This window comes from Cervus canadensis, chromosome 4 (assembly GCF_019320065.1).
Source record: "Cervus canadensis isolate Bull #8, Minnesota chromosome 4, ASM1932006v1, whole genome shotgun sequence".
NCBI lineage: Eukaryota > Metazoa > Chordata > Mammalia > Artiodactyla > Cervidae > Cervus > Cervus canadensis.
Window position 1 is genome coordinate 103,532,837 of NC_057389.1, and position 21,934 is coordinate 103,554,770.

Here is a 21,934-nt window from a genome sequence, read left to right on the forward strand (position 1 = left end):
TGAGAGAATGAATGAGTGAATGAATGAATGAAGCAGTAGTCATTTGGGAGAGGCGCTCAAAGCGGAGATTCAAGACTCCGCTAACCCTTCCGAGCCTGTATCTGCACTTCCCACTGCCGCAGAGAGCGCGACGGGGCAGATAACCAGCGAGGAGGGGCTTCCGGGAGGGGTCTTCAGCCCTTCCGGTCCGGCCCCTTTAAGGGGCGGGGACAGCAGGGCGGGCGCTAGGAGCGTCAGGGCGGCGCTAAGATGGCGGCGACGGTCGCAGGGTCCGGGGCGGCCGAGGTCCCCAGCTCGCTGCTGCTCGTAGTAGGCGGCGAGTGTGGGTGCCGGGGGCTGCTTGCCTACGTGCTGGAAGAGCTTGAACGAGGTCGGACCGGTCCAGGACCGCGGTGTCGGGGAGGCGGGAGCGGCCGCGCATCTCGGCCTGAGAGCCGGAGGATGGAGCGGTCGGGGCGGGGGCCGGCCGGATCGGGGGGTGGGGGTGGCCCGGGCCCCTATCCTCTTACCGTTAGACACAGGGCGCAGGCAGAGTCTGTGGGCGCCCGCGGAGGAAGCAGCGTTCGGGGTCGGGCTCAGCTGCTCCGCCTCGAGCGTGGTGCAGACCGGGGAGGGGACACGGGCCCCGACTTTGGGGGCCCACGCGATTGGGCAGCATGGGCAACGGCTCCGCTTCCCGCCCTCCGGGCGCGCCTCGATTCCCCGGCTCTTAGTAGCCTGGACGTTCTGGAGGGAGGAGCAGGGATGGGGAGGTTGGGCCCGGAGCCCCGGGGGTCACTTTCCGTAGCTCCATGAGGAACTGCTAATTGGGGTGTGGGTGGGTGCGGCCTGCTTAGGGGATTTGGCATCTGAATATGTGAGTCATAGATGCACCTGCAAGATTCACCTGCAAGCACTTGGCACGGTGGGACCGGCGGGCGTGGTGCACCCCACACCGTGCTGCTTGGAGGGCATTCATCCGTCGTCCTGCATCTCTCAGATCGTCAGCGCCTGTCCTCCATGGCCAGTAAAATGGGATGGCAGCGCACATCTCATGGGTTTAGGGAATGTCACCCCGCAGGGCAACGAGGATAGGGCGGGGACCTCTGGCAGGTTCAGTCCTGCCCTCTCAGGACTAATGGTCTGGTGGGGAGGGGGGCAGGGAAATGGATCAAGTTTTAAGCTCAGATGGTTTCAGGACTGTTCAGAGGAAGATGCCAAGGGCTGAGAGGACCTGAAGGACGGGAAGGCAGGGAGAGGGGCCTCTGGGCAGTGGGAACAAAAGCTTAGAGGTGGAACCTGTGCGTGGCAGGGCTGAGGATCAGTGAAACCAGTGGTGGGGGTGGGAGGATACTGAAGGGGACAAGATGACTGTCTAGGAGGTGGGGACTTTCTTGCTGAGGTCCTAAGTCTTCTTTGTAAAGTGCCCGAGTTTTTGGGTTCCTTGATGGTGGATGCAGTGAGATCCAAAGGCACACTGGATGGTTCTGAATCTCCTGGCCTTCATGTGCAGGGGTAGGTTGGGGGAGGAGGGGGCTGTGGTGGCCCTCGCCTGCCCTCTGCTAGTTATTGAAATATTCTGGGAGCTGGGGAGCCCAGCTGATTTCCTATCTCCCTTTCCCGCCCACCCCACCAGGCATCCGGTCTTGGGACATTGACCCTGGTGTCTGCAGCCTCGATGAGCAGCTCAAGGTTTTCGTGTCCCGGCACTCAGCCACCTTCTCGAGCATTGTGAAAGGTGAGGCTGTGAAAGGTGGTCCTGCGTGCCCCAGCTGCTCCCCTTCTGTCCACTTGGTGAGCGCCAGCTGTGTGCGTCAGGGATGGCTGTAAACAACAGCAATAGTACAGCTGAGATCCACGAGGAAGAGCAGGGGCAGGCCCTGAGCCAGCACTCACTCCCTCAGCCCTCACCAACTCGCGAGGTCAGAACTTGCATTTTTGTTCCCATGTGACGAGTGAGGCTGTGTGGTGTGGGGGGCAGGGAGACCTCTGAGGAGGGTCTTTCTGGATGAGAAGCAGCTGGTGGGGAGGGTGGAGGGAAACACCCAAGCAAAAGGACAAGACATTTGGAAAGTGAGGGGCGGTGGCGTGTGGGCTGGGCCTGGCAGGGACCGGGTGTGGTTTATGGCTGTGATTCTTGCACAGGGCCAGGTACAGGGTAAGTGCTCAGTAGATGGGAGCTGAGAAAGCAAGATCGGGGAGGGGGTTGGGACTCTTGGGCAGCCCCACATGGTCCGTGCTCCCTGGGGATTCTGGGCCGACTGGGGTGAATGGAGTAGCTGTGGGTGGGGCCTGGGTGTTGCCTAGCTAGCCCCTGCTCAGCTGGCCTGTTGAGTCACCTCCAGGCTGCTTCAGGAGGGGAAGGAAGTGTCCGTCACCTCATTGTCCCAGCCGTTCCTGGTGGCTTCCTGACCCTCACTGTATCGGATTGGGGAGGGGTGGAAATCCCGTCCATGCTGTGTGACCTTGGCGGCCACTTCCCCTCTCTGTGCCTTAATTTCCCTGCCTGAATGGGGCAATATCCGCACATGATAAGAAGCCTGTGATAAGCTGATAAAGGATAACCAACAGTGGAGGTTCCTTGAAACACATCTGGACTCTCGGGGGACAGACAAGGGTTCAGATCCCAGAATCAACCCCACTCCCCTCTCTGTGACTCATAAGGCCTCCCTGCCCTCGACTCCCTCTCGCTGCCCCCCGCTCTAGCCCCTTCCTGATCCTCAGACCCCGAGAGCTCAGTCCTGCCTCAGGGCCTTTGCCCATGTTGTACCCTTTTCCTGGTATACCCTTCTTGGCCTTCCCTGGGCTCAGGCTCCTTGATTATAAAGAGGGATGACAATGCTGCCCCTCACAGGGCTGACAGCTGCAGTTGGGTTCTGCCAACAGTGGAGGCCTGGTCCCTGCTGTCTCCAGCATGGGGCCCGCCAAGGCGGTTTCCTGTTCTTGCCTCATCCTGACCTGCAGCTCTATCTCAGGTCTATTAATCTCCGGGTGACCCCCCGGCTGGAGGTCCTGGGAAACGAGTCCTGGAGGGGCTCCTGGCCACCTAGGATCACCCAGTGAGGCGGGATTTGACCCTGGCGCGTGTGGCTCAGCCCTAAACTCAAAGGGCCCGGTTCTCCCACAGGCCAGCGGAGCCTGCACCACCGTGGTGACACCCTGGAGACGCTGGTCCTCCTGAATCCATCAGACAAATCCCTGTGTGACGAGGTAGGAAAGGGAAGGCTTCTGGGGGGAACGGGGTGCTGGGACCAGGGCCATCCCCTGGCCCCACCCTCCGGGGGTCCCTGACTTCATCTGCCTGAAATTCTCCCTGACAGCCAGCAGCAACAAAGCCTCCCCTGGTGACTCCCTCGATTTAGTCCCTCCTCAGAGCTGCTGATGGGAGTAGGTGGAGTCAGAACAGGCTGGAGCATGGGAGGATTGAATGGGATAGGGAAGGGCTGGAGTGTGGGAGGGCAGAACCCAACCAGTGTTTCTGGGTCTCGTGTTCCCTTGGGCTGGGCCCTGCTAGTTGTCTGAACTGATAATTCTAGCTTGTGCACGTCTGCACTCTTCTCTCAGCTTCCTATGAGATAGAGCCCCCTAGAGAGCCTTGTACAGGTTGATGCCTATGATCAAAAATGCCCAGTTTTGCTTCCTGAGAAGGCTCTGGTGGAAACAGCCAGATACAGTGCCCTCTTCCCTAGGGCACCTGGGCTGAGCCAGAGGGAAATGTGGGCTTGGGAGGCCCAGGAAGACTTGGAGGGGGCACTGGAGCTGGGCTTTGTAGAATGAGCAGGAGTTGGCAGGGAGGATGGGGACCAGCTCCAGGAGGAGGCCCAGAGGCTACATCCCGGCTTCTAGTTTAGTACTAGCCAGGCCACTTGGGGCACAGATTGTTACATTTTGGTCACTAAGCCATGTCTGACTCTTTGGTGACCCCATGGACTGTAGCCCACCAGGCTCCTCTGTCCATGGGATTTCCCAGGCAAGAATATTGGAGTGGGTTACCCTGTCCTTCTCCAGGGGATCTTCCCGACCCAGGGATCAAACCCGTGTCTCCTGCATTGGCAGGCAGGTTCTTTACCCCGAGCCACCAGGGAAGCCCTGGTAGGACAAGAGTGGGCTGGTTGTACATAGATTTGGGGCTGGGGACCACCCCAGAGAGGGGTGCTGGCTATCCCACTGCATGGAATAGGGCTTTGAACGCTCTCCCCCTCCCTCAGCTCCGGAACCTTCTGCTAGACCCTGCCTCTCACAAGCTGCTGGTGCTGGCTGGGCCCTGCGTAGAGGAGACAGGGGAGCTGCTGCTGCAGACCGGGGGCTTCTCACCCCGCCACTTCCTCCAGGTCCTGGGGGACAGAGAGGTGAGCTGCCCCCTCGCCATCCTGCCTCTGAAGTCTGGCTCATCCCCACTGGGCTGAGCCGCCCAGGTGACCTGCTGTCCCCTCGCCCCGAGCATCGTCCCTTCTCCTCTGTAGGGGATGGTGACAACATGTACTGTCAGGCTCAGTCCCATGGCCCACTGCAAGGTGAGGGCCTTTAGATCAGATGTTGCAAAGGCTTCAGGTGGCACCCCAGATTCTAGGGCCCACCTGGGGCATAACTGGATGGGGGTCCTCTCTGATCCCTTAGTCTGAGTGGGGCAAATGAGCAGAAAACTCTGGGAAACCATGTTTTCTGTACTGGAGTGAGTGATGTAGTAATGGTAAGATAAAGGCCAGTAGACTAGGTGGGGGTGGGGACGTGTAGAGAGTCTCCCTGGAGGAAAATGTGCTCTAGGGTGTGAGAACAGCAAGTGCAAAGGCCCTGGGGCAGGGAGAGTGAGAAGGTGGAGGAGGGCGGGAGGGGAATAGGTGGTGAGACAGGCCCATGGGCCCTCCTGGGCTGTAGGGAGAGCTTGGTTTTGTCCCGAGGGTGATAAAGGCAGGCAAAGGGGCTTAGCTTTCCCAAGGGGCTGGGTGTTGCCTGGCTCCAGGTGACCCCTTAACCATTCCCCCTTCTTCAGATCCGGGATCTCCTGGCCTCCACACCCCAGCCTGCCGAGCCGCCCAAGCTCACCATCACCTGCCCGACCTTCGGTGACTGGGCCCGGCTGGCCCCCGAAGTGCCCGGCCTGCAGGGCGTGCTCCAGCTGCGGTTGAACCCTCCAGTGCAGCTGCCGGCTTCCGAGGGCCTGCGCGAGTTCCTGGAGTACGTGGCCGAGTCGCTGGAGCCGCCCTCCCCCTTCGAGCTGCTCGAGCCTCCGGCCTCCGTGGGCTTCCTCAGGCTCGCCCGGCCCTGCTGCTACATCTTCCCCGGCGGCCTTGGGGACGCCGCCTTCTTCGCCGTCAATGGCTTCACCGTGCTGGTCAATGGCGGCTCCAACCCCAAGTCAAGCTTCTGGAAGCTGGTGCGGCATCTGGACCGGGTGGACGCTGTGCTGGTGACGCACGCGGGCGCCGACAGCCTCCCGGGCCTCAACAGTCTGCTGCGGCGCAAGCTGGCGGAGCGCGATGAGGCGGCAGCTGGCGGGGGCTCCGGGGACGACCGGCTCCGCCGGCTGATCTCCCCCAACCTGGGCGTCGTGTTTCTCAACGCCCGCGCGGCTGCCTCGCGGCTGGTGCGTGGGGAGGATGAGGCCGAACTGGCCCTGAGCCTCCTGAGCCGGCTGGGCATCACCCCTATGCCCCTGAACCGAGGGCCACTGCCTGCCGAGCCCACCGTGCTCTTCCAGAAGATGGGCGTGGGCCGGCTGGACATGTATGTGTTGCACCCGCCCTCAGCCACCACCACCGACCACACCCTGGCCTCCGTGTGTGCCCTGCTGGTGTGGCATCCCGCGGGCCCCTCCGAGAAGGTGGTGCGTGTGCTGTTCCCCGGCTGCACGCCCCCTGCCCGCCTCCTGGATGGCCTGGTCCGCCTGCAGCACCTGGGGTTCCTGCGGGAGCCGGTGGTGACGCCCCAGGACCTGGCTGGGCCTCGGCGAGCTGAGAGCAAGGAGAGCGTGGCCTCCCGGGACAGCTTGAGGAGAGAGGGCCGCACGGTGGTGCCCTCCAGGCCCACCCAGGAGCGCCCGGGGGTGGCCCGGAAGGAATCCCCACGGACTGAGGCCCCTCGCAGGGCTGAGAAAGAAGCCCGGCCCTCCCGGGAGGTGAAGAAGGACCCCAGAGCCGGCGCCCCTCGCACCCAAGCCCGGGAGGTGCGCCGGGCAGGCTCTGCCACGGTCAGTGGCAAGAACGTGGGTGCCCAGGTGGCTCCCAAGCCCCGCAGAGCACCCAACACACCCCGCCCAGGGGTCCCACCAGCTGAGAATGGGCCCCGTAGCCCCCCCAGCTTCCGGAGTGGAGAGGCCAGCCCCCCGACGGAGTCCTGCGGCTCCCCGGCCCCCCAGCTCGTGGCCACGCCCAGCCAAGAGAGCAGCCTGGATCTGGGGCTCAGCCCGGCAGGGGAGGAAGGCGGCAGCTTAGAGGAGAAAACCCTGGAGCTGCTGTTGGCCTCCAGCACCCCCCAGCCGTGCACGCCCTCGCCCGCCGGAGCCCAGCAGGGCCCAACAGAGAGCAGCGGGCCACTGTCGCTGAGCCCCCTGCGGGGTGGGGAGCCCGGGCCGGATGCCTCCCCCACGGTGACCACGCCCTCGCTGCCCGCGGAGGTGGGCTCCCCGCACTCCACGGAGGTGGACGAGTCCCTGTCCGTCTCCTTCGAGCAGGTGCTTCCGCCGCCAGCTGCAGCCGCGGGTGAAGCCGGGCTCAGCCTCCCGCTCTGCGGCCCCCGGGTGCGGCGCTCGGCCTCCCCGCATGACGTGGACCTGTGCCTGGTGTCGCCCTGTGAGTTTGAGCACCGCAAGGCCGTGCCCATGGCGCCGGCCCCCGTGTCCCCCGGCAGCTCCAACGGCAGCAGCGCCCGGTCGCAGGAGCGGGCCGGCGCCCCGGGAGGAGCCGAGGAGACACCGCCCACATCCGTCAGCGAGTCCCTGCCCACCCTGTCCGACTCGGACCCCCTGCCGGCTGCCCCTGGCACTGCCGACTCGGACGAGGACACGGAGGGCTTCGGGGTCCCCCGCCGTGACCCGCTGCCTGACCCCCTCAAGATCCCCCCACCGCTGCCCACCCCACCTAGTATCTGCATGGTGGACCCGGAAATGCTGCCTCCCGAGCAGGCCCGGCTGAAAGAAGGCGCCGGCCGTACCCGGAAGCCCCTTAGCCGCCCCAGCTCCGGCACGACTGCCCCCAAAGCCACTCCAGTGACTGCTGCCAAAACCAAGGGGCTGGCCAGTGGGGACAGGGCCAGTCGGCCACTCAGCGCCCGCAGCGAGCCCAGTGATAAAGGAAATCGGGCACCCCTGTCCAGAAAGCCCTCCGTCCCCAAGACAACCACTCGAGGTCCATCCGGTAAGTACCTGTGGGCCGGAATCCTGCAGTGGGTTTCCTATTTGCAGTGTGGTCTCAGCCACACCCACAGCCCTCTCTGGGCCTGTTTCTCCTATAAAATGGAAGCTCTGGCCTGACTGTCTTAAGCACTTGCAGTTCTGAGTGCTTGAGCGGTATCGTCAGTGGAGACATCATCCCAGTGAGTACATCTGTGGTGGTGATGTTTCCAGTAGCCACTTGAAGCAGAAAGAAACCGGTTAAATTAATTTCAATGGTACATTTTTATGAAACCCCTTTGTGTCTGGGGTCCCAAAACCACCTCCAGGTTTGATGACTGGGTAGTAAGATTCAGTGTGTGGTCATACTTATAAATGTATTACAACAAAAGGACACAGAGGAGGATCAGCAAAGGGACGAGGCGTGGGGAAGTCTGGGAAACCAGGCATAGCTTCTGGAACCTTTGTTGTGCAGTTGCTAAGCTGTGTCTGACTCTGCGACCTTACGAACTGCAGCACGCCAGGCTTCTCTGTCCTTCACCATCTCCTGGAATTTGCTCAAATTCTAGTCCGTTTTGTCAGTGATGCCATCCAGCCATCTCACCCTCTGTCGCCCTCTTCTCCTCCTCTCAATTTTTCCCAGCATCAAGGTCTTTTCTAATGAGTAGGCTCTTCATATCCAGTGGCCACAAGTATTGAAGCTTTAGTTTCAGCATCAGTCCTTCCAATGAATATTCAGGACCGATTTCCTTTAGGATTGACTGGTTTGATCTCCTTATTGTCCAAGGGACTCTCAAGAGTCTTCTCCAGCACACAGTTCGAACCCTAGTGGAATTGCACATCACATGCTCGAGTCCCTGATCTCCGAGCTGTGACGACACGTGTGACATGCCGCCTTCCAGGGAAGCTCCTTAGAGACTCAGAGCCCAGGGTTTCTACTGGCGCTGGGCGTGCAGTTTCTTGCTGCCTCACACGCACACTGAAGAGGCTTCCTGGGTCCAAATCTTGGACACCAGCTGGGGGGCCCAGTAGTCCCCTGCGTGTTGACAGCGTCTGCCTGAGATAGAATCCCATTCCACAGGCGAAAGGCTCAGCCCCACGAGCAGCCTCCACCTGTGCTGCTCACTGGCTGCAGGTCAGAGGCGCCCAGGACCCCTTCCTTCCATTTGTTAATATGCCAGAGCAGCTGACAGAACTCAGGAAAACCCATGTACTTACTAGATGACCATTTTATTATAAAAGACTCTTAAAGAATACAGGTCAACAAGCAGATGAAGAGAGGAGATATGACACAAGGGATTTTCTGTTCTCACAAGCCTTGGAGCCCTGTGTGGTAGCACAGAATGTTCTGGTTCCCTGAGGTGGGAAGCTTTGAAAAAGGGCTAGAAAGCTTGAGGCTTTTATGGAGGCTATATTACATAGTAACGGTTGACTAAATCATTGGCCAATGGCAGTTGGTTCAGCCTCAAACCCCTCCCCTCCTCAAAAATCTGGGGCAGGACTGAAAGCTCTGACCCTCTAATCACATGATTGGTTCTCCTAACAACCAGCCCCCACCCTGGCCTGGGATCCAAAGTTACCTTCCTTACCATAAACCCAGTTGTGATGGAAGAGAGCTTCTGAGGAATAACAAGACACCCATTTTACCTCTCTGGCCCTAAAATATTTTTTGAAAATGAAGACCAAAGAGCAAATATAGCAAAAGATGCTCGCATTGCTCTTATTGATCAGAAAATTCCAAGAGTTTGAGAACTGTGAGTCAGGAACTATGGATAAAGACCAAGTACATCTGAGCAAGCTCCGCGAGTTGGTGATGGACAGGGAAGCCTGGCATGCTGCAATCCATGGAGTTGCAAAGAGTCAGACACGACTGAGCAACTGAACTGATATCTGAGAATGACCAAATATATTTATTTCTCATAAATCAAAATATTGTAGTCTACCCCCTGGTGGAACAGATCCCTTATGGCAAATCACACCCTGTTTTTGTGGATGGAAAATGATTAATCAAAAGTAGTGGAAAAACGTGGGTCCCTGTTATAGACTTACATTTGGGGTCACATTCATAGAACAGATAAAACAATAGTACCAACACAAATAGGCCTGACATTTGGAGAAATCACTGTGGGATAAGGATTGATTTAAAGAAACGTCATTGCTGCTTGTACCTTACATTCAATTTATACAGAACTGTTTGGCACAGCAATCAGCTGGTGATTAGCTAGATCCTGTTCCTCCTCAGGCCAGTCATTTCCCGCAACTGTTACATCCTTAGGAGACTTAACTCAGGCCCTCGATACATTTGATCATCAAAATGCAGTGTTACTGGGGAAGCCAGTGGCTTCCGCTGGCTCAGCAGTAAAGAATCTGGCTGCAGTGCAGGAGACGCAGGAGGTAAGGGTTCTAACCCTGCTTTGGGAAGATCCCCTGGAGGAGGAAATGGCAACCTGCGCCAGTATATTCTTGCCTGGAGAATCCCGTGGACAGAGGAACCTGGGGGGCTACAGTCTGTGTCCATAGAGTTGGAAAGAGTCAGACAGGACTGAGTGAGCACACACACAAGCAGGGTTCCCATAAACTCATTTACATGAGGTGGTTGACTCTTACCAATGCCAGGGTTATACCATATCAAAATATGGCCAGGGTACAACTCAGTTTCATTACAGAACAAATCAGTAAGAACTATGGAGGTATTCTCTTCGCCTTCCCAACCACATCTGCCTTTGCCCATGTACCAAATGTTACTAAGGATAGAGGTTGTAACGACTGACCATGATTCAGTTAGCTCTGAATTCCAGGGTAACCAGGGACAAAACTGCAGGCTTGTACTGAGGCTGTGTTTTACTGCAGGGCCCACCTCTCCTATAAGGAGAACATAAATGGCATTTAGGTTATTCCTGTCCCTACTGGCTGTGCCACGGGGTGTATTTTATTTCTAGCTTTCCTGGAGGCGAGAGCAGTCTGGGTGCATCTGTGTAAATCGTTAATGCTTCTAGAGAACTTCCCTAAGCTTGAAGAGCCATAGCATTGCCATGGGTGTGTGTGCCCTGAGCCTCAGTAGCTCGAATGGAGGGCCACTTGCCCCCTGGCCGCTTCGGCCTCTGTTCGTATGAAAACAGTCAAGAGGCCTTGGGCTTGTTAGGTCAGGGTACAGGCCCCTTCCCAGCGCTGGGATCTAGCGTATCCAGCATTATTGGCTGACTCTGCCTGACCCACTTTGCTAGTAGCTCATTCGCTTTCCCTGGTCCAGGAAGATCCCCTGGAGTAGGAAATGGCAACCTGCTCCAGTAGTCTTGCCTGGAAAATCCCATGGACAGAGGAGCCTGGCGGGCTACCGTCCATGGGATCACGAAGAGTTGAACACAGCTGAGCAAACACACGCAGACACAAATACACTTTCTCTCTCTCTCTGTCTCATTCCAGGCTGGCTCCCATCCTTCACCTTCCACCTGGAAGAGAACTGCCCCTCATCTGCCTATTCTAGTTCATCTTTTTCCTCTGAGTGCTGCTCCTCATTAATAGCAAATTCCACTCGTCCTCAAATCCCCACTAGCACCTGTTCACCCTCAGGCTCTTTCTGACTTGTGGGCCAGCATTGTTGAATCCACCAGGGACGTTGATGCCATTGCATACTAGTGGCCTGGGTGCACTTAGGACGCATGTTTTGCACCCCACAATTTTGGATCCCCCAGACTAGAGTTAGATGCATGGTATGCACACCTGGAAGTAGTTTAATTTAGTTGGAGCATGCCACGAGACTTCGCTCAGCCTGCCTTGTCTCTGGTGGGGTTGTTGCCTTAAGGAACTTGAGCCACCAAGAGATGCCCACTGCTTTAATCCCATCAGGGACCCACTGTTTCTCCCTCCTTTTGATGAATAGTTTTCTATCTGCAAAAACAGGGCGTCATGTGCTTGTGCATGGCACACCCTCAGGTGTGCGTGCGTGCTAGGTCACTTCAGTTGTATCCGACTCTGTGACCCCATGGACTGTAGCCCACCAGACTCCTCTGTCCATGGGGATTCTCCAGGCAAGAATACTGGAGTGGCTTGCCGTGCCCACCTCCAGGGGATCTTCCCAACGCAGGGATCTAACCCGTGTCTCTTACATCTGCTGCATCAGCAGGCAGGTTCTTTACCACTAGCGTCACCTGGGGAAGCCCCATGTTGGGCATGCTGCCATTGTATTTTGACCATCATAACCAGGGACGTTTCTAAGCAATTGATGATCAAGATCTGTAGTTCCACAGTGATTACATAGACCAGTTTGCTGGGAGCCATACACCACACGGTTTGCAGTCTCAGAGGAAGCGGTTCCCAAATGTTGTCCTTTGTATAGTAGACGTAGCCTGAAAAATAGAGGAGTCAGAGATAGAGGCACATCGCTTGACTTCCATTTAGTCATGAACAGTTTTCCTGCTCATTTAATATATCTTAGGACCAGAATGTCTCCCAGAGTGACGCCATTCAGGTTTGCGGCTGCTGCTCCATCTTGTCAGGTCCCCAAATCAGGGCTGGTCTCAGCAAACTAGCTTCAGCCTGCCAGGCATCTGGCATGCTTCTGCTGAGAGATCATATTATTCTGCTCTAAGCCTCTCTCCAGGTATTAATAAAATGTTGGGTTTCCCTCATTGCATAACTCGCTTATTCATCCCTTTACCCTCAGAGGTTATTTCTCCTTTCTCCTTTCCATTTGGCATTTCTCTTTTGCCCACACTTTTGCACCCTTGGAAGGGACATTAGTTTGGCCAGTACACCGGTCTATCTTGCTGCCAGGAAGCTAGGCTAGCTAACCCAAACCTCCTCCCCGCCAGGATTGCACAAGTACAGAACCGGTGGGCTTTCACAACCTCTAGACAACACGACAGCATTCACTGTCAGCCCCAGCATTGCCAGAGGGGATGAGGGCACATTCCACCCCATCAGGCCCTTAGGAATTCTGACAAAGATTTAAAGGTGTAGTTGCAGTTTACTGTTTAGGAGTCGGCTGTGCTGCTGGCCCATCAAGTAGCTGGGGACGGGGCGGGTTGCTACAGTGTGGGGAAGATGTACCAGCATCCATGCCTACTTCCCTATACCCTCCAGAAAAGTGGAGGAAGCTGTTCAGTGGGGACCCTCCCTTAGCCCCCTCATGTTGAGTGTGAGCACACACTCGGGAAGGCGAGTAAGCCAGCCTCTCAAGCCTTTATCATCTCCCCTGGTTTTAGACAGTAAATGTTCCAGCCACTCAGTCAAATTTTCTATTAAACCATTACTCAGAGGATGATACGCAACACCTCTGATGTGAAATCTCTTGCCCCACCGTTGGACAACATGGACTGAAAAAGTGCATCTCTTTGTCTGTCTGAAGGAATGTAACTCGGTGGCTCAAACTTACAGTATTTTCTGTTCCAATCCAATAGTATTTTGAGCATTTGCATCGGACCTTCAGGTATGCAAACCTAGAGGGTCTGTTCCTGTTGGGACTCATTTATGGCCCCCAGGGTTACTGGCCTTGGTCCACTGTAACCCACTTGCCAGCTCCATCTCCCGGGGCATTTCCCCCAGAGCCGTCTGCAGTTTCTCTCTCTTGTTGACAGAGTTCTCACCTGCATTTTTGTGCCTCCCAGGGCGCCAGAGGACTAAAGCTAGGTTTGGCTCCCTCCTCCTCATTGCTGAGAATCTGCCTGCAATGAGGGAGACCTGAGTTCGATCCCTGGGTTAGGAAGTTCCCCTGGAGAAGGGAATGGCTACCCACTCCAGTATTCTTGCCTGGAGAATCCCATGGATAGAGGAGCCTGGTGGGCTACAGTCCATGGGTCGCAAAGAGTCAGACACAGTTGAACAAATAACACTTTCACTACTGAATTGCTGCAGCCCACCTCCCGTGCTGACTCATTCTTGGACCCCCAGAACATCTGCTTTGTGGTTCAGTGACCTTCCAGATCTAGAAGGAGTTCTTCTGTTGGGCGTTGACATGTCCTACTTGACCACGCCCTTTAAATTCCCAGAGTGCTTTCCACAGGGCCGTGCCCCTTGCAGACATCCCTTGTATAGCTCAGGTTTCCTTTGCCCGTCTACCTGACCACGCCGCCAGGAGTCAGTAAAAACACACAGGGGCTTTACCATTGCTCAATTCTTCCACCACTGCTAGGAAAACAGCATGCATTTCAGCCCACTGAGCCGATTTGTTCTTGCTGCCTTCAATCACAGCCTGGCCCTCTCCAGGTCTTAATGGAGTCACTTGCCAAACAGGGTATTATCAATTCATCTTAAAACTGCCGTCCACAAAGCAAGCGCACTCTGTGATGCATTTGAGAGCCGTCCACAGGGCTTGTCCTCAGGCCAGTTGGTTCCAGCAGCTCCTCAGGTGGCTCCTGAGTCGTTCCTGGAGGAAAAGAGGCTATGTGCTCAGGATACAGTGGGTGCCTGCCTGCTTCCCCCTGGCAGCCGCAGCCCTCTGAACCACTTGCGTTTTATGATGGAGCTCTTAGGACTTTCCTGGTGGTCCAGTGGTTAGGACTTCACAGTGCTACTGCAGGGGACCCAGGTTTGCTCCCTGGTCAGGAAACTAAGATCCTGCAGGCTGTGCAGTGTGGCGCAAAAAAAAAAAAAAAAAAAAAACTATTACGGACTTCTCCTGGGCACTCTATTCCTCATTAGTGTTTCTCTGACATCACCCAAGACATTATGGGCACCTCGGGTTTAATGATTGTTTTAGGTCTGTCAATCATCAAGGCTATCTCAGTGAATGCCCAATCACAGGCTACTAATTGTCTCTCAAGTACCTTGTTCATCTTGGAATTTTGTGGTCCAAAATCCCAACGGTCATTGCTAGAAGGCACTCGTGGACTTTTGCCAGAAGCTCCAGTCTTCAGGATATGGTGGCGGACACTCCCCAAATCATATGAGTTGGGGGGTCAGCAAGGCCCAAAGGCCAAGTTGAGAGGGCTGCCGCCATTTGTAATTCAGACGCAACCTGCTCTTGTTTGGGTCCCCAACTCAGATAGAGCTGTCTTTCGAGTGGTCTTACAGATGAGCACTAACACAGTTCCCAGATGAAAACCCAAAGCAACCAGCCCAGTGCTGGGATTCTTGTTCAGTCCCAGGGACGGTAGTGACAGCAGTTTATTTTTAGTCTTTGGGGGACTACCCCAGGTGGCTCCTGCCCAGGTTCTCCCTGAAAATTTGACTGTTTGGGCCCACCTGGGGACTGGTGCTGGGTTTATTAACACATCCTGGTTGGTCAGTGAACATGAGTTTGCGCAAACTCCAGGAGGTGGTGAAGGACAGGGAAGCCTGGTGTGCCGCAGTCCATGGGGTCGCAAAGAGTCAGACACGACTGAGCGACTGAACAAGTTGGTCATGTGTGTCCCATTGCGTTCAGATCAGCCCTCGCTGCTATTTGGTTTCCACTACCACCAAGAGCCATCAGCAGAGTGTGTGAGCGTGCTGGGGGTCTGCATCGAGGCCACGTCGCTTCTGAGCAGAGTATGACAGCAAGTTCAGGGATCCCTTAGCAGTGCAGAAAAAGAATGTTGGGATCCTTCCCCTGTGAAGGCCAGTTACTGCTGGCCCTTTCCTGAGGTCAAGACAGAGAAGAGCAGCGGCGACATGAGTTGCTGAGTAGCAGCCTCCTGGCATTTTCTGTGTGGTTGAGACCATGTCCAAACTGCTGAGCCAGTGGGAAGTACCGCTTGGTTTCAGCCTCGATAGTCTGCAGTTAGTTTCCACAAACATCTGCCTTTTTCAGGCCACACAGGGCTATATGGTACAGTGAATTCATTGGTACCGGCACTCCGGCTTCTGGTCTATGATGAATTAAAGCAGTCAACTCTTTTTGTTCCCCAGGCATTCTAGATCATTCTGCGTTAGCCACCTGTGTGCACTCAGGTTCCCATCTAGTGTCCCCGATTAAAACTGGCCAGAGGGCAGACTTAGCAGGCCCCTGCTGTACAGTGTTAAGTGGGGAAGACAACCCCGAGTCAGACACAACCTCCATCGTAGTTATATATTCATGTAAAGATGTGACCACCTCACACAAAATGTGTTCATACACCCCAGTTTTCATTCAAATGTTCACCTTAATCCCATCAAAGTTTCATCTCCATTCATCCCAGTCTAACCTAAGCTGCCCTCTCAGACTTCACCAACAAGGGTTGGAATCGCAGTGTGTTGGGCTCCTGTATCTAGGAGTCCTGGGGAAGGCCTGTCTCCTCTTCTGGCCATTTTATCCACACCTGCATATACCTGTGAGCTTTCCAGGTGGCGCTAGTGGTAAAGAACCCGCCTGCCAGTGCAGGAGACATGAGACCCCTGGGTTGGGAAGATCCCCTGGAGGGGGAAATGGCAACCCACTCCAGTATTCTCTTCCTGGAGAATCCTGTGGACAGAGGAGCCTGGCGGGCTACAGTCCCTGGGGTCTCAAGAAGTCGGACACAACTGAGTGACATAGCACACAGGCATTTGCAGAAGGCCTTGGGTCCCTGCCCAGGCGTGGGACCAGAGGACCCTGGCCCCTGCTTCAGTCTTTATCTTGATTAATCAGTGAACACCTGGGGATCCCTAGTCGGGTTTCTTATTTAATTTTTTGCTTCCAGCTTTTGAAACTCTTCCAAACTAGAGTAAATCACGGACTTCTCTGGGGCCCTTTAATGTTGGGGTCCACACTGATCTACTCCATCTGGGGGTGCTGCATCAGTTGCTGAAAACTCGGCCTCTGGGCCCCAGTGCCAAATTGAATCTTGGAGACAGAGTTTTGGATGAAGTAGGAAAGAGGCCTGTTACCGCTTTGCCAGGCACAAGGGGATGTGTGGGTTTGTGCCCCTGAAAACCTGTCTCCTACCCCGGGGGATTTGATCAGGACTTTTATAGCTGAGGCTCCAGGGCACAGCTGCTGATAAGTTAGGGTGTGTGCCGGGCCTGCTCGCCTGTAATCTGGTCTCAGGTCGTCTCTCGATTTCTTTCTTTAATTTATTTTTCTGGTTGTGCTAGGTCTTGGTTGCTGCGCGCAGGCTTCTCATTGCAGTGGCTCCTCTGGTTGGGGAGCATGGGCTCCGGGCTTGTGGGCTTCAGTAGTTGCCACGCACGGGCTTAGTAGTTGTGGCTTGCAGGCCCTAGGGCACATGGGCTTTAGTGGCTGTGGCGCGTGAACACAGTAGTTGCAGCTAGCGAGCTCTAAAGCACAGGCTCCAGAGTTGTGATGCAGGGGCTTAGTTGCTCTGGGGCATGTGGAATCTTCCCTGGCCAGGAGTCAGTCCTGTGTCCCTGCATCGGCAGGCAGATTCTTAACCACTGGACCACCAGGGAAGTCCTTCAGGTAATCTGCGAATGAGCATCCTTTAATTCCTTTAATCTGGTGGTGGTCTCTGGAATGAAGAATGCTGACGTCTTCCATTTGTTGGTTTTAGTTCTGTGAAGAGCTCTGAGTAGCCCTTGAGGTAGAACCAGGTTTCTTGGCTGCTTCTCCTTGTGCCTCCCCTCCCATCTCTGATTTAGCACCTGCTTGAATCTGCCATTTGGACCTCAGGGAACATCTGTCTTGGAGGATGGCGTCTGTTCCCTACAAATAAGGAGGGACACAGCGGCTTCTGTACCCAGGAGCCCCACAGGGTCCCGCTTGGTTTCACATCGACACCTGTTTCAGCTCCATCCTTGCTTCATTCATTCCTCATTTCAACAGCCGTCTGAAGACTCCCACTCCGCTTGGTTGAGTCCCTTGACTCTCCTTTGTCTCTCCCCATTTTCTAAATTAATATTCTTGGTATCATAGGGGAAGCTGAGATAGCAGATTTGATAAGGCTTCTAGAACAGTTTTGTAAACTGGGGAGTAATGTTCCATGGGGTGCCCATGCAGTAAGGGTCCCTTAATCACAGCATTGACCAAAACGTGGGTAACAGGCATCTTCAATGGGTGAACGTCCCAGTTCTAAAACCAGGCCTGCAAAAAAATAAATAAATAAATAAAACCAGGCCTGCGTGGCTTGCACAGGAAGCATCTCACCTGCTTCATCTGGGGTATCCCGCTCGGCATTTAGGGCCCGTTGGGCAGTCCCCCTTCTCAGGATAGACACCCTTTTCAGTGTCTTTTATCCAGTTGACCAGGCTGGCTGTTCCTTCGGGAATAACCTCCTGTGTGTCTGGGACAGTCTGTGATTGTTCAGTAGTGAGCTACGGATCCTGCATCCACCCAAATGTGTTCTTCCACTCCGAAGCCTTCAAAACCAAAGACACAGCCCCCAAAGACACAGATGCTTCGGGAAACTGGTGATACCAGTCCACAAAGTAAGTTGGTTTCTTCACACTCTATCATGTGGTTTTAGTTGTTTCTTGGTTTTGCCCTCCCCCAACATTAACTACCTTCTTGGTGACCAGAGAGAGACCTCAGAGGTACTTCCTGTTGCCCCTGCATAATTTGGGGCACTTTTGAGGCTAATGGCCAAAGCTTGGATCTTTCTAAGTCTGAATTTGTTGCAGGATCAAGGCCTGAGTGCACACTTTCTAAAAATTTCATTTTGGCTATTACAGATAACGTTACTGTTAAAATCTTGGTTTTTTCTGCCCACTGAAGCCAAATTAAACAGAAAATTCAGAGACAGAATTTGGAGGAAATAGAAAGGTGGCTTTACTCCTCAGCCTGCAGCGTGGGAGAATGCAGTAGGCTCATGCCTCGAGAACTGTGGCCCCCCCTTCCGTGAGGAATCTGGGGGGTTATACAAGATGAGAGCATGCAGTCTGGAGTAGGTGATGAGGAACAAAGGTGCAAGATTCTTGTCTTCTTTCTCTTGCATTGTTTCAAAAACAGCCACAGGCTGGCGTCAGGTTACCTGGTAACTGGTCCCTTGTCTTCTGTGTATTGTACTGCGGCCTTCTGTAACGTGAAAAGAGAAGAACCACACGTCTGTGAAGAGAGCACTGGATACAAGATGTAATTAGCAGAGTCAAAGAATAATAGGTGCAAAATGTAGCTCACGCCAAGTTAGGGGGCAGAAAAGCAGACTTACACACTGCAGATGGAGAATAGTTAAAGTAAAAACTAGGAGTGATCAAGCCTGCTCACTGATCTTTTTATCTTCTTTGTTCTCAAGAAAGAAAAGCTCATTCCTCTCTTTCCCTTTTCACTGCAGCAATAACCGGGAAGCTGTATACTTTGTGTGCTGCTTGTAATTTTGCATCTCTTTATACATCCAGTGAGCCAGCTGCTTGGAAGTTTACTCTGCTGTCATGTCTGGGTCCTGCTGGTAACAGTTACCTCTAGGAACTGATTGGTGTGCAGCTGCGGTTTCATTGTGGTTGACTAGGTAGCCATCCAGGGACCAGAGTTTCTTCATTGCCCATCTTTTTGTCCTAACTCTTCAAAAAACACGTTTCTGTCAGCCGGGGCCATTCTAGTGAATCCCACTCCTGACACCAACCAAAAAGGGGTCCTGTTCCCAGGTCCAGTGTGTGGGTTTCCCTACCCTAATGAGCTTGGATGCCAGCAGGCTGTCCAGGAATTCAGCTCAATCCTGCCACTGTCTACCCAGAGATGGAATCGCACTCCATTCAGTCTCACAAGACCACTGTCCATTTTGGATGCCAGTCACAAGCCCAGGTTTCTACCTGTGCTTTGACCAGCCGGCTGCAGACTGGAGGTTCTGATGGCCTGTGCAGTTCAGGATGCCAATTGCAAGTGCAGTTTGTTACCTGTGCTTCTGACTGACTCGCTGCAAGAGGTTCCCATGGCCCCTCCTTGGGTTGGTTAATTCGATAGCACAGCTCACAGAACACAGGGAAAGACAGGTTTACTCACTAGATTACCAATTTATTATAAATAAAAGGCTATTAAAGGATACACATCAACAACCAGATGAAGAGATAGGTAGAATGAGGTCCCAAACCTGGGATCCGATGTCCTTGTGGAGCTTGGGGCTCACACAGCAGCATGCAGAAGCCTTCTGGTTCCCTGACGTGGGAAAGGGCCAGAAAGCTGTCCTTTGGGGCTTTTATGGAGGCTTCATTACACAGTTGTGATTGACTAAATCATTGGCCAATGGCATTGATTCAACCTCAAGTCCCTCTGCCTTCCATCAAAATCAAAGAACAGGACTGAAAGTTTCAACTTTTTAATCACATGCTTGGCTCTCCTGGGAGCCAGCCCCTACCCTGGGGTGGGGCCCAAAGTCACCTTCATTAGCCGAAACCCAGTTGTGATGGAAAGGGTTTGTTTTGAATAACAAGACACTCACTTCACTGTTAGGACCCTGAAGTGGTTTCAGGAACTGAGGACAAGAAACCAGCCATTGTGACAAGATTTAACTCACATTGCTCTTAGAGAGCAGAAAGTTTCAAGGGCTGTAAGAGGTAAGAGGCAGAACTGTGGATAAAGGCCAGATACATCTGCAGATGATCAAATTATATATATATATATAATCAATCACGATGTGGCATGCACTAAAATCTCAGACGCCCGCCCCCACCAGAAAGGAGCAGCAGGTGGGCAGCGAGAACTGCCTTGCTGCACAAGAAGTGTGGGCACGCTGAGTCGCTCTCACCATTTGGGAAACGGTGGGGACCCTTCGGAAATTCAAGTTCCCAGAAGGTAGCCAGGGGCCAACTTGTCAGCTTTCTAAGGATAGCGGTGTCAGGCTTCATGTACTTTTTCTTTGCAGTTTTTGAAAATTGTGATAAAATTAATGTAACATAAAATTAACTGCCTTAAGCCGTTTTTAAGTGCACAGTTCAGTAGCGTGAAGCATAGTAGACTCCTATTGTTGTACGACTGTCAGCACCATCCGTCTCCGGAACTCCTTTCATCTTGTGAAACTGGAAACTCTGTCCGCATGAAATACTCAGTCCCCGTTCCTCCCAGCCCATGGCAACCACCATTCTGCTTTGCATCTCATGGGGCCTCATGTAAGGGGCCTCATATAGTATTGGGGTTTTCTTGTAACTGGTTTCTTCCACTTGGCATATTGTCCTCATGCTTTATCCATGTTGTAGCATATGTCAGAACTTCCTTTTTAAGACTGAAAAATATTCCGTCGTGTGGATGGACCACATATCCGTTCATCCGTTGATGGACACCTGAGTTGCTTCCGCCTTTTGGCTGCTGTGAAGCTGGACGTACAGATACCTCTCTGAGACCCCTGGTTTCGATTCTACGGGGCACATACTCAGAAGTGGGGTTGCTAGATCTTATGGTGAGTTGATTTTTATTTTCTTGAGGAACTGCCATCCTGGTTTTCCACTGCAGCTGTACCATTTTAGAATCCACCCATAATGCACAAGGGTTCCAGTCTCTCCACATCCTTGCCATTACTCGTTGTTTCATAGCTTCTGATAGTAGCCATCCTAACGGGTGTGAGGTGGTAGCTGGTGGTGGTTTTGATTTGCATTTCACTAATGATCAGTGATGTTGAGCACCATTTTATGTGCCTGTGGGACATTTGTATATCTTTGGGGAAATGTCCTTTGCCCATTTTTGAGTCAGGTTGTCTTTTTGTGGTTAGGTTGTGAGTTCTCTCTATATTCCGATATTGACCCCTTATCAGATACATGATTTGTGAATATTTTCTTCCATTCTGTGGGTTGCCTTTTTACTCTGTTGCTAGTGTCCTTTGATGCACAAAAATTTCTAATTTTCATAAAGCCCAGTTTTTCTGTTTTCTCTTTTGTTAACTGTGCTGTAGGTGTCATTGCCAAGGCCAGTGTCATGAAGCTTTTGCCTTATGTTTTCTTCTAAGAATTTTATAGCTTTAACTCTTATATTTTGCTGTCTGATCAGTTTTGAGTTAATTTTTGGGTTCGTGTGTGTGTGTGTGTGTTAGTTGTTCAGTTGTGTTCCAGGCTGCAGCCCCACAGACTGTAGCCTGCTAGGCTTCTCTGTCTGTGGGATTCTCCAAGCAAGAGTTCTGGAATGGATTGCCATTCCCTTCTCCAGAGGCTCTTCCTCACGCAGGGACTGAACGCGGGTCCCCTGCCCTGCAGGCAGGCTTTTTACCGTTTGAGCTACAAGGACATCCCAGTTTTTAGATATAGTGCTAAATAAACATTGAACTTCATTCCTTTACATGTTGATATCCAGTTTCCCAGGACCATTTGCTGAAAAGACTGTCCTTTCCCCCACTGAACGTTCTTGGCACCCCTGTTGCAAATCATTTGACCATATATGTGACAGTTTATTACCTATTCTATTCCATTGATCCATAGGTCTGTCTTAATATTCTTACCATATTGCCTTGATTACTATAGCTTCATAGTCATTTCGGAAATCAGGAAATGTGAGTCCAATTTTGTTGGACTCCAATTTTGTTCTTCCTTTTCAAGGTTACCTTGGCTATCTGGGATCCTATGAGATTCCATCTGAATTTTAGAATGTAAATTTTTATGTCTGCCAAAAAAAAAATCCTGTAGTGTTGGCATCCTAACAGTATTATCTTCCAATCCATGGACATGGGACATCTTGCCGTTAATTTATGTTCTCTTTAGTTTCTTTCAGTACTGTTTTGTAGTTTTCATGTACAAATATTTTACCTTCTTTTTAAGTTAATTCCCAATTATTTCATTCTTTTTATGCTATTGTTAAGGTTATTGTTTTCTTAATGTTCTTTTTGGATTGTTCATTGTTGGTGTATGGAAATGCAGTTGCTTTTTGTGTGTTAATTTTGTATC

The 21,934-nt window shown here is 53.2% G+C and overlaps 1 protein-coding gene across 2 annotated transcripts in view; it reads left to right on the forward strand.

Moving 5' to 3' along the window:
- The first annotated feature begins 208 nt into the window (after window positions 1-208).
- MAP1S (microtubule associated protein 1S) overlaps window positions 209-21,934 on the forward strand; it is a 30,041-nt gene continuing 8,315 nt past the window's right edge. The window contains exons 1-5 of one of the 2 annotated variants that reach the window (XM_043467295.1): window positions 209-370; window positions 1,616-1,717; window positions 3,107-3,189; window positions 4,188-4,328; window positions 4,970-7,331. In XM_043467295.1, coding sequence (XP_043323230.1) covers window positions 250-370; window positions 1,616-1,717; window positions 3,107-3,189; window positions 4,188-4,328; window positions 4,970-7,331 — 2,809 coding nt within the window. In that variant the 5' untranslated portion in view covers window positions 209-249. The other variant, XM_043467296.1, reaches the window with a different exon arrangement.